General features: G+C 45.5%; 1 protein-coding gene across 1 annotated transcript in view; it reads right to left on the bottom strand.

The window, feature by feature from the left end:
• Nucleotides 1-12,524, bottom strand: part of KLHL7 (kelch like family member 7) — a 94,255-nt gene that overhangs the window by 69,264 nt on the left and 12,467 nt on the right. Inside the window, exons 4-5 of the mRNA XM_030201796.1 lie at nucleotides 4,546-4,670; nucleotides 3,145-3,320 (exon numbers count right to left, since the gene is read on the bottom strand). Of these exons, the coding sequence (XP_030057656.1) occupies nucleotides 3,145-3,320; nucleotides 4,546-4,670 (301 nt within the window). The remainder of the gene's footprint in view (nucleotides 1-3,144; nucleotides 3,321-4,545; nucleotides 4,671-12,524) is intronic.

Below are 12,524 nucleotides of genomic sequence, written 5' to 3'. Positions count from 1 at the left end.
AGGAAGGAGCCCCTGCCCCAACCTCTTTGGTGTCTTCCTTCTCCCATTCCCCTTGCTGTTTTATGGCATTTCACCCAGTCCATCTCTTGTTCCTGAACTGCAGGAACTTCCATGCTGACCCCTACTTCCAAAAACGGAGCCTCATACCTGAGGCCAAAGGAACTTGCGTTCGATATCTGCTTCCAGTCCCCACAATTCTTACTGTGCACATCTTGTTATGAGGCCTCAGACACAATGGGGGGAGTAAAGGTGTTGAGAGAAAAGAGAAAACAAACCAGACCTCTGAGTGCTCAGAGAGAAATCACCACACAAAGCAAAACACTCTCTCCTCTTTTCTCTCTTTTTTAAAAGCTGTACCATATATGGCTTCCGTATTAAGCATATTTCTGGAGAAGGGATGGGGGCAGAGACATTGTGTCCTAGTGGCTTTTCCCTGTGCAGACAACAAAACCAGATGCTAAAGGATAAAAAGCCCTCCAGCCTTAAGATGCCTGCCTCTGTCAATTCACTGCTAGCACTTCTTAGGTTTTCCCTCTAGTGGAGATGCTGTGGTCCAAACCTGCAACCCTCCCCCACCTGTAAGCATCACTTAAGTTGCCGCTTGTCACATCCCAGCTATTAGCATCTCTGGTTTGGTGTAGTCACTCCTCCCTGCTTTAGTGCAAAAGGACAGTTGCTAGGACTCAGACTGCTGTGTGCTGGTGGCAGCTCCAGTGGCTCCTGGACAGCCTGTGTTCCTCAGTTGCCCTGACATGCAGGGATCCTTCAAAAGGCACAACTTGCTTCTTTGTTTTTTTGCCCTTTTACACACCAGCAGGGAGTCTGCTGAAAAGAGGCCATCTGCCTTTGAAAGAAAATCACTACTAGTTTGTAAAAGTGGAAGGAGGACACTGCCCAACTTACAACCCCCTGGACCCCAGTCCCAACAGAGCAGGCCTCTCGTTTTTCCTGCCACACCAGTCTGGGCATCTTCTCTACTGACAGAGATTATGTTACGCTTTTCGGAATAATATTACTGTTTGGACTCAATGCTATCTTTATGTATTATTGTTATGAGTTACACTAAGTATTTTTAAGACAGCATATAAATGTTTTTAAATAAAAAGAAAAAATGTACTGGCTTCCCTGCTATACTAGCATACAAGGGTGGGGGGGGGGGGGGGGGGGAGAGAGTCTCCATCTGCTCGTCTGGAAAGATAAAGAGGAAGTAATGGACATAACTCAATTCTTCCGCTGTACGTTTCCCTAAATGTGACTGTGTCACATGAACTTTATCCTACCACAACATCACTTTGTATTTGCTCTCACTGGAGCCGGCAAACGCCTTCCGGTACTATGTAAGCTACACTGAGCCTACAAATATACCAAATAAATAAATATTATTGTATCCTGAAAAATAGTATGACATACCATATGTAATAAGTTTATCTTGTTGGGCAGACTGTCGTCATCTACTATGTTACAGATGCTTTCAGAGAGTTAAACTGTAGGGCATTAGCAAGCACAGAGCTCTGCTGCCGCAAGGGATCAGACTGCAAGCGTGACACGGCTGACCCTCCCTAGCAGCATCCAGGTTGTCAGCCAGGCCTCCAGCAAAGTATAAACACCTTTTCTGACCATTGCAGACACATAAGTGCATTAGCTAGAGGCTTCTGCAGACTTCTCCACTGGAAAATAATGTAGTACTATAGTCAACCCTGTCAGAACCTTACAGTCAGAGGCAGGGGTGTGCTGGTAAATTTTTAACAACAGGCTCTTTCTCCGGACGTAGCCAGCTCTGCAGTTGGAAGGGCCAGGGGTTGCCATGGGGATGGGGGAGCAACACTTGCCTCTCTCTCCTCCCTCCCTTCGTGCGGGCACGCTAGTTATACCTTTGCTGGCAGCCAATAAATGGACTGCCACCACTCCCAACGTCTTGCTCTGAGCAGCATGCTGGAACTTCTCTCACATGCTCGAGAAGTCCCAGCCTGTTGCCCAGAGCCGGAAACAAGGAGCGGGGAGCATCTGTAGTCTATTTACTTGGCTGGCAGGGCTCAGCATCCCCACCAGCAAAGTAAAAGATAATTCAGCAGAGGGCCCAAGCCCACATTTTGGGAGCCAGTTGTTAAAGTAGCAATGGAGGGCCCTACTTTAACAACCGGCTCCCAAAATTCTTAAAAACTTAACAACCGGTTCTTGCGAGCCTGTGAGAGCCTGCTCCAGCACATCACTGGTCAGAGGTGACAGAATGAGACAATCTTGAATTCTACTACATAAACTTTGGTTTCTTAGTTTAATTTGTTTGCCATTTAGCTATGTCTCATAATTATTGTATCCTACTGTCATGTTTTGTAAGGCAAGTAAAACAATTTAAATAGAAGCAAGTGTCTCATTGGAAGTGTGGATTGATCTTATTATTTGAATCTAAAAGTTCCCTACTGTCTCAAAATGGGTCTAAACAAAGTGCAATTTGATAAGCTTATCACTAGCCCCGAAGGTGTGCTATTGGACCAAAAATTAACACTGACCAGTTACAATGGCCTACATACAAACAAGTTAACCCAGCTCTTTCGATTTTCATTACTTATAAGGTTTGTATACAAACAGAAATTGACAACCATAAATATTAACCTACAGATGAACTACACCTCAGCCTGAAACCCTGCCCTCTTTCTAGAAATAGTCACCGTTCCAGTGCATCTTATGGCCTCACATAACTCAGAGAGCTTTTGTCATCAATTATTTTTGGATATAAGTTACAGTAAAACTTCACCATTCTCCCAGCAGCAGCAATATAGCCAAGGATAATTCTTTACCATGGTTTATCATTGGGAGCTGCTACCTAATACCACTAGATTCACATTTCTGACACTTGGCCTAAAAGCACTTACGTTTCCCAAGCTCTGAAAGGGCAGAGATTGAAACCACTGTATCCTAAGAATGTTTACTGGTTATTGGGTATCTGCACCTTTGGCTTCTTCCCTCTCCCTGGCAGTATCTATCTCATGACTGAGGGACACCAGACAACAGTTACTCCTCAGTAACAACAGAGTCTTCCATTAGCCAGGCAGAAACCCCGATATATGAAACTACTTTAAGCTGTGCCATCTGATGTGGAGTGAGACTGCTGGGGGCGCCTGCCAGACAAGGATGTAAACAACTTACCTGATCCTCTGCTCGCACCGTCAGGGTATCCTGGTTCAGGAGCTGTGTGACACGTTTCACGTCCAGCTGCAGAAACTCGTCCGTCTTGTAAACTTCTGTGAAGTGCTGATGGATAAAGTCATCGGCAGTGGCCTTTAGCTCTGGGCAGTCCAGGCACTCTGCTAACACGCTAATACCTACATAACCAAACCATAACACAGACAGAATAAGAGAGGAAGACTTGTCAGTCAAAATGCTACAGAATTATGGCTCGGTGGCAGCAGTGTAAACCGCCATGTGACAGATTCCTGGGTCTACTGAGGATGCTCTGAAGGAAGCATTTACAGCCACAGCAAAGGGTCACTGATTAAGGACGATACCGTAAGATTAAGGGCTCATAATTGCAGGGATCCTGGAGTCCTGGTGCAGCTGATACATGGCCCACGCTAAACAACTATTGCTAAAAAAAAGCAAACTATATTTGGAGAGAGAGGAAGCATGGGGTATAAATCGTAAAGGCCAACTGAATTTCAGTTTCGGCACTGAAACCATCTCAAAATTCACATTTGGCTTTGTTTCGGTTTCAGCCGAAAGTACCGGTGCATTTTCAGCTGAAAATGATTTTTTGCTATGTCCCATGATTCTCCTTCTCCTCCCCTTGTACTGAAAGAGCTCCCGCTTCTGTCCTTCCTCCACCCAAACAGAAGTAGCCCCCCCCCTCCTGGATCCACCCCTAGGCCTCCCTCCCTACTCCAAGCTACCTTACCACCCTGGTGGTCTAGTGGCTTATTGATAGGGGATTGCTCCTGTCCCCATGTCATCTATGCTGTTAAAATGGCTACCTTGACTTCCAATGGCAGTCTCACGAGATTACTGCTGAAAGCTGCAGCAACCATTCTGAAACTGTAAAAGCAGTTGGGGATTGCTCCTGTCCCAACTAGCCAGTACACTTTCAGGGTGGTAAAGTAGGCCTGGGATGGGTACTCCTTCTGTTTGGGGGAGGGGGGCAGTTCAGGGGATGGCCGATTTCAGCTGGATGTGATGGGTGGTTTGATACTGCATATCTCTGTGATGAATGTTTTTATATTGTAACCTGCTCTGTATGTTCTGAAAGCAACAGACTATAAAACTGTGCATTAAATTAAAATAAAATAATCCATGAATGGTTGCAAATACATCCCAGCCCTGGTTCTGACCAAGCTGAAATAAAAAAAAGCAGGAAAAAACTGTCCAGTCAGGGGGGGCGGGGGAAGGAATTTAGATAGATGTTGGCTATAAGTGGGTCATGGATTGGCTGAGACACTGTTGCTGAGGGGGTAAAATTGTATATATTCTACTCAAATTGGATCAAAGTGGTGGCACGTGAAGACAAAATAAATGTCATATTTGGTGAACCCACCACTCCATGAAATCTGAACTTACCCAGACAATTTGACGCATCCACTTGCTCTTTCAGGAAATCAACGCACATTTTCTTCACTGGTTCAATCTGATACTGGTTGGCTGCATCTAACAGAGACTGAACGTTGTTGCTATTGACAGAAATTCTGCAAATAAATAAAAATACAGTCAACATCAATCAAATCTTAAATTTCTTCACTTTTTTTTTTTTTTTTAAGATCCATAAAATCACATGCATGCAATGCCATAGCAGATGAATTCTCCTCTATTACAACATGTAAAGCATCAATATATTGTATTTTCTCAGTTTTACACTATTTGTAATTAAGAAGTGGATTTTTCTATTAAACAGAAATATGAACCACAGATCTCTGCAGAGGAACTGACCCTGGTCTCTAGCAATAAACAATTTTTATGAAGGAATAGGAAGAAGAAATTAGGTCTTACCTGATAATTTTCTTTCCATTAGTCCTCACACTATTCCAGAATTTGTGGGTTAGTCATGTCCATTGACCAGCAAGTGGAGATAGAGAACATAGAAGAGAGCTGAAGCATATAACCCTAGCTTACTAACTGAGCCCTTCAGTATGTAAACAAACAAGCAGTGGTACTGGTAGACAACAAGACTCAAGCAACCAGTTAACAGTCAAGAACAAAAAAAAAAATTTTTTTAATCAAAGTAACAATCTGCAAAAACTGACACTATTGTTCCACATCAGAGCAAGGTAAGCAGCGCAGAATAATGAAGCCTCTACCTGTACACAACTTCAGAAATAAAAATCATACGGAGGGTTTCTGGAATAGTATAAAGGACTAATGGAAAGAAAATTATCAGATAGGACCTAATTTATCCTTCTATATTGTCCTTACACTATTCCAGAATTTGTGGGATATCCCAAAGCAGTCCCTACTGAGGTTGGGCCCCTAGCGCTGCCGCCTGTAGAGCCGAAGGCCAAAATGAGACCTCAGACCAAGCTGCCACATCTACCCTTAATACCTGACAAAAGAATGGACAACCAGGTCACCACCCTGCAAGACTTGGTCAGCGAAAGAGATGCCGCCTCCACCCAAGACGTAGCAATTCATTTCAGAGTGCATCCTCAGCACAGTCGGTGACTGCCTTTGTGCCAGAATATAGGTCTCCCTCACCCATTGTGCAATTGAGGGATTAGATGCCGCTAGACCCTGTTTCTGCTTACTGAGCAGCACATAGTGGTGATCCGTTCTCCAAAACTCATTAGCGACCTCGAGATAATGAAAAAGAGAGTGCCACATATCCAGGAGTCTCAGGGATGAAAACTGCTCCCACAATCCTCCCTCCAACATGAGGGGCCATCCACCGACTGGTTAATGTGAAATACTGAGACTACCTTACGCAGAAAAGATGGAACTGCCCATAACGAAACCCCTGCGTCTGGAAAACAGAGAAAGGGATCCCAGAATGACAGGGCCTGCACCTCTGGAACATAGCGTGCCGAAGTAATGGCCACCAGAAAAACCGTCTTCAATATGAGATCCTTTGGTGAAGCTTGCTTCAGAGGTTCAAAGGGAGCCTTCTGCAACGCCCAAAGAACCTGGCTGAGGTTCTAGTCTGGGCAAATAGACAGCAGGGACGGCCTACCCCTTTCAAAAAGCATACAATATTCATATGCGCTGCCAAACTAGAATGTTGCAATCTGCCCTGACAACAAACCAAAGCAATCATCTGCACCTTCAGTGACCCCAGTGCCAAATGGTTCTCCAAACCCAATTGAAGAAAGGCTAAGATCTGACCCAGAGGCGCAGTAAAAGAGAGAAATCGCTCTGTCTGGACACCAACTATCAAACATTCTCCAAACCCTAGTGTTGGCTGCTGAAGTAAAGTGTTTCTTAGCCTGCAGAAGCATCACAATCACAGGGTCCACATAACCCTTGCGCCTGAAACATGCCCTTTCAATGGCCAAGCCGTAAGACCAAAGAAGGACAGATCCTCCATTAAAACTGGCCCCTGAAGATGGTTCAGGGGATAAGGGGGGTTTCTTTATTAAAGAAAAAAGGAAAAGTCATTACTAAGCTGCCTTTGGCTGCAAGATCTCAACCTGGGGCATTTCGTTTTTTCTCGTTTGATTCTGACAGTAACTTGCTGATTTAATGTGCTCACTGTATTTTTTTATGCTTTGTATGACGTTTGGAAAATAAACAATTAAAAAAAAAACTGGCCCCTGATGCAGTACCCCTCAACTGTGAGGAAGGGGAAGAGGTCACCCGTTCAGAAGCCGAATGAGATCCATATACCATGGGCGCCTTGGGCAGTCTGAAGCCACCAGGATGAAATGCAATTCTCCAGACAACATGGCCCACCATCAGCCAGGGAGAGAAGAAACAAAGCAGGCTGTTGATCATCCACAGCAAGAGAAGAGCATCTAGTCCCTGCAAACCCAATTTCCTCCTATGGCTGAAGAAGTTGGCCACCTTGGCATTGCTCAAGGAGACCATCAGATCGCGAGATGGGAGACCCCAGGGACAGCTTTCTCGGACAACTCCCACTCCCTTGGATCCAAAGAGTTCCTGCTGAGAAAGTCCGCTTGCACAAACATCCCACAATGTGCGCCGCTGACAGGCAAAGCAGGTGTTCTATCCAGCGCATCAATAGTGAGCTTCTGCCACTAGCTGCCGGCGCCTCCCTGCCTGCTGACATAAGCCACCACTGTGGAGTTGTCAGAAAACACTCAGACTGGGGACGACCTCAGGAAGAGAGTGAACACCTCCAGAGCATAGCAAATTGTTCCAAGTTCGATGACACTGATGGGCCAAGATGCCTCCGATTGAGACCATGTGCTCTGAGCCAGATGACCGAGGTAGTGCGCTGCCCATCTCGACAGGCTGGCATCTATCATTACTATCACCCAACACAGGTCGGGAAAGGGGACACTATTGGCTAGGTTACTCTCAGACAACCACCAATGTATGCTTCAGCAGGCTGCCAGCTTCCAGGGAAGTTGAACAGTGTAATCCTTGGAGACTGGAGACCAACAGCTGAGCTGTGATTGCTGAAGTGGGCGCATACGAGCCCTTGCCATGACACCATTTCCATCGCCACCATCATAGACTCCAACACCTTGGCATATCCCAAGTCTGAGACCTGCTCTGACACAGAAGAACCTGCACCAGGTGGATCAGTTTCTCCCGTCTGTGCTGTGCGAGGAAAATCTTCTCCTCCTTCATGTCAAAGAGCACCCTTAGATACTCTGACAGAGGGAACCAGTCTGCTTTTCTCAAAATTAATCACCAAGTCCAATAACTGAAGAAGATGGCTGTAGCTGTTGCAGACTCACCAATGAAAAAGGGCAAGGTCTGAATGAGCCAATTGTCAAGGTACAGATTAACTCGTATCCCCTGACATCACAGGTAGGCTGCAACCAACACAGTAACATTGGAAAATGCCTGCAGAGCTGTGGTGAGACCAAAGGGCATCGCCTTAAACTGAAAGTGGAAGCCCAGCACCACAAACCTTAGAAACTGTTGATGAGGAGACCAAACGTGGATATGAAAGTGTGCCTCCTTGAGGTCCAGCGCCATCTGGAACTCCCCTAGTTGCACCGAAGCTATCACAGATCACAAGGTCTCCGTGAGAAAGTGCGAAACTCTCCGGCACCGATTCAGACTCTTGAGCTCCAACAATTGGATAAAAAGTACCCCCTTTTTTGGGAGCTACAAAGTAAACTGAGAAACCACTGCATCCAGGGCAAGCAAAGACTCCACAGTTGCCTGAACCGCCAACGATTTGTTGCCCTTTCGATAGGGCGACTCCAAGAAGAGCGGTGCAACTGGGCGGGAGAATTCTAGTTTGTAGCCTTCCCTGAGAATATTCAAGACCCACTGGTCTGCTATAATTACAGAACAGAGGTCCACTCCTCCATGAAGCCTTGAAGATGACCTCCCACTGGAAGCGGAGTGGTGTGGGACTGCCTCGCCTCATTGGGTAGTATGGGAGGCCTCCGCAGACCTCGCTGATTGGGGAGCAGACTTCCTGACTGAATGAAAGACTGCCTTCTGTGAAACCGCGACCTCTGCCCAAACTGCTGGCAGCCTGGTCTGTAGCACCTGCTTTCCCGACATCTAGACTGGGAGAACCCTAAGTCACACGAATGAAACTTCTCGCTTTGTCCTCAGGCAGGCACTGTGGTTTAGACTCTCCTAGCTCCTTGACCAGGTTACTCAGGTCCTCTTCAAAGAGGCATTTGCTCCTGAAAGGGAGTTTCACCAGCCAAAAGTTGAAGGCTGCATCTGCAGACTACTACTACTACTACTACTTAGCATTTCTATAGCGCTGCCAGGGTTACGCAGCGCTGTACAAGTTTAAACATGGGGAAGGACAGTCCCTGCTCAAGAGAGGTCACAGACCAATTCCGCAACCACAGTTGCCTCCGAGCCAAAACTGTCAAGGACACACTCCAAGCCAAAGTCCAGAGAATATTGCAACTGCTGAGTTAAGCCAGCCCGGCCTCCAACCGCATACCTCCTGCACCACTGATTGCTGGTGCCACTTCAAGCATGCTCATGCTACAAGGAGCTGCAGATGGTTGCCTGCAGACCCAGGGAGCCCACCTCAAAGGAGTGCTTTACAGCGTGCTCAATTGTCATGTCCTGTGGATCCTTATAATGCAATACCTTCATCCACTGGAAGGGTGGTTGTCTTTGTGACAGCTGTCACCAGCGAGTCCTCATGTGGTAGCTAGCAGGGCTGTGGAGTCGGTACAAAAATCCTTTGACTCCGACTCCTCAGTTTATGGTACCTCCGACGACTCAGTTTTTAATATGTATTTTTTTTGCATGTTGACTGAAAGAGTGCAGCATGCAAGGCTGCATATTAATGTTTGGGTTTAAAATCTATGTCATTGTGACTTTTTATTTTATTTATTAAAGAAACTATAAATATTCATTAATCCTAAAGTTTAAACAAAAAAACACACATAAAAAAACAATGATGTGGTTTTTGAATTTTTCTGGTGTCATTGTTATAGTAACTTTGTCAGCTGTAAAAAATCTTGATAGTTGTGTCTGGCCTCCAGTAGATTTCTGATCTTTTATTGACCCTGAAGTAGATGGAATGTTTTCATTGCTATCTTTCTCATTCACAGCTTCTAACACTTTAGGATGGAAACGCTGCAAGTGTCTTTTTAAATTTGATGCTCTTGTAGGTGCATTTTTTTCATAACCACTGAAACTGCTAATTTTTGCATCACATGCTTTTTCACCATCATCATCTTCTATAATACATTGACATATATAATGTTTCCCATCTCTTGATATTGTAAAGTGTTCATAAACAGCAGACTTTGTCATGTTTCCTGACATTCTTTTTGCCATTGTGAATGGTGTGCCACTTCCACTAAAATATAAAGCTCTTCTTGCAGAGAGAGAGGAAGTTGGGTGGAGTCTCTCTGCTGCCTTATCTGTGTGCTGAATGATCTTCTCTTGGAGCTTAAGTTCACTGTGGGGTCAGAGAGGAGATGCTCTACAGCAGGTCAGTAAATGCAAAGGGAGACTGAGCAGAGGGAAGCTCTCCAGCTAAATAGTTCAGCTGGACTTCACACTAGTGAAACAACTAGGTACTAAGCTTTATTCACAGCAGAGAAGTACTTTATTCAAATGTATGAGGAGTCGGAGTCGGTACATTTTTGCCGACTCCAACTCCGACTCAATGTACCCAAAATTGCTGCCGACTCCGACTCCACAGCCCTGGTAGCTAGAGCTTTTATTTTTCCTCGGACAACCCCATGTTCGGAGCATTCCTCTGAAATCAACTCTAGGACCTCTTGGGATCTGGAGGAATGGAGGGCAGCGAGCTACAGGGAGCCTAAGGTACACCTGCCTGACTGCCTCAGCAAGTATTCCTGATGCAGCACTAGCATGAGCTCAGGGGAAAACATGCACCCCCCCCCCCACCCTCCAGCCAAATCAGGCAGCCCAGGAGGAGAAACAGTTCCCTGCAACTGCGTAGGAAGCTCCAAGGCTGTTCCCAAACTCCCTCCATGGGGCGGAAAAATGACTGCCATCCCGCATCATTCTGAATCAAGCCACCGGCTGCTGTAGTAGGGGAATCCCCAGGCCACGGTACAACTGGTGCCAGCACACCCCTGAAAGACTGTGTCCCCGATTTGGGCATACCCTCTAGCCCAGCAGGAGCCTCCCTCCAAGACACTGCCAAAACCACATTGGGTACTGCTCCAGAAAGGAAAATAGAAGGGTGACTTACTAGCTCTGAGCTGGACCAGTCCCTCTTCCCGCACAGCGCTGAGCACACAGATGCCTCTACTAAAGGGCAAAATGACTCTTAAAATTTTTTTTGCCAGTTTCATGAACTAGCTGTTGAGCCTTGTTTCCCAGACCAATGGGAGGAGAGTGAGGAGGGCATGGGCTTAAGGAGACACGACACTGGAACCTCCAAAGATGCCCTCCTGAAATGAGACTGCCCAGTAAGCTCAACTGGGAGGCAGCTGACCAACTGGATGGACCAGGAGCAGCCTATCCAGAACTCAGAGCTGAGCTATGATGATCCACCTGTGGGACAGAAAATACTGAAGGGCTCAACTAACTGTGTTCTCTAGCTCCACCTGCTGGTTGACGGACATGGCTACTACTACTAACCCACAAGTTTTGGAATAGTGCAAGGACGATATGGAACAAAGATTTGCAGCAAAGTCGACACCTCTGAGTGAGCAGACAACATGAGAAGTGGTCTTTAAAAATTAGAAGCATGGGCCAAAGCTTAATGCAAAGAAATGCAAAGTGATGCATTTTGGGTAAAAAAAATCCAAAGGAGTTGTATACGATAGGAGGTGAAAGGATGATGTGCATGGATCAGGATGGATCCCTCGGGGTGAAAGGGTTAGAGGATTTCAAGATGGCAAAACAATGTGGCCCCACTTGTAGTACTACATTCAGTTTTGAAGACCATATTTTGCTAAGGATATAAAAACACGAAGTACTTCAAAAGAAGGAGATCAAAATGGCATGGGGTCTAAGCCAGAAGACGTATGAGAATAGATTTAAGACCTGAATATGTATACCCTAGAGGAGAGGAGAGACACAGGGGCGATATGATACAGATATTTAAATACTTGAAAAGGTATTTTTTTTTTAATGAGTAAATAAATCATTTTCAAAGATGGAGAAGCTATAGAACTAGAGAAATGTAGTGGTAACTGCTGATCAGCTAATCACTGTATTCAGTAAACAACCCAGAGACAGCACTCACCTAATATAGCAATTATCTGGACCTGTTTATTTTTAGGGGATTCACTACAGGAGAAGGAAACAGCACATAACCCAAATTCTCTGTCTCACTAGTAATTTTCAAAGATGCAATACAAAAGTATAATATATATTTTTACTATACTGATAATAAAATGTAATAGTGGAAAAATCAAGCAAACATGCAATAAATACTAGCATAATACCAAAGATATATGTGTATGTCTTATCTGTCAGTACCGAGAATTATACATGAGAACTACAAGACAAATATACCCGGCTATATAACCATGCCCATGAATCTAGGCCAGCCTATGGCAAAAGAAATAAATAATCTGACTTCCCCAAACTGCAAGAATGAACCCCAGCTTTTCACCCCGAGACACTTGTTTCGTTTCCTCCAGTAGTCGCGGGGTCCTGTTTCCAGCTCCAGCTGAAAGCAAGCTGATCAGGATGAAGGTGACAGTTTATCTTCAGCTAGCCTAGGCAATCAGTCCTTAGCACAGATAGGCAGCTCTGAGTCTTAGCTTATCCTGTAACAAGATTGCACAGGAAGGCCTAGGGCATAGGCACTATGAGATGGTATCTTTCCAGTTATCCGAGGAGCGTCCACTCTGGTCAGTGCAGAGCAGAATTCTTCTTTCTTTGTCTTCCAAAAGTTCCAAGCAGACCTCTGTTCACTCTTCTCAGGTGACTGTATTGGCTCAATCAGGACACACATTCCTGCTGTCTGGTAGATGGAATCCAGGCCTTCTAAGACAAAG

This window comes from Microcaecilia unicolor, chromosome 1 (assembly GCF_901765095.1).
Source record: "Microcaecilia unicolor chromosome 1, aMicUni1.1, whole genome shotgun sequence".
NCBI classification, from domain to species: Eukaryota; Metazoa; Chordata; class Amphibia; order Gymnophiona; family Siphonopidae; genus Microcaecilia; species Microcaecilia unicolor.
This window is presented reverse-complemented; position numbering and strand designations above follow the sequence as displayed.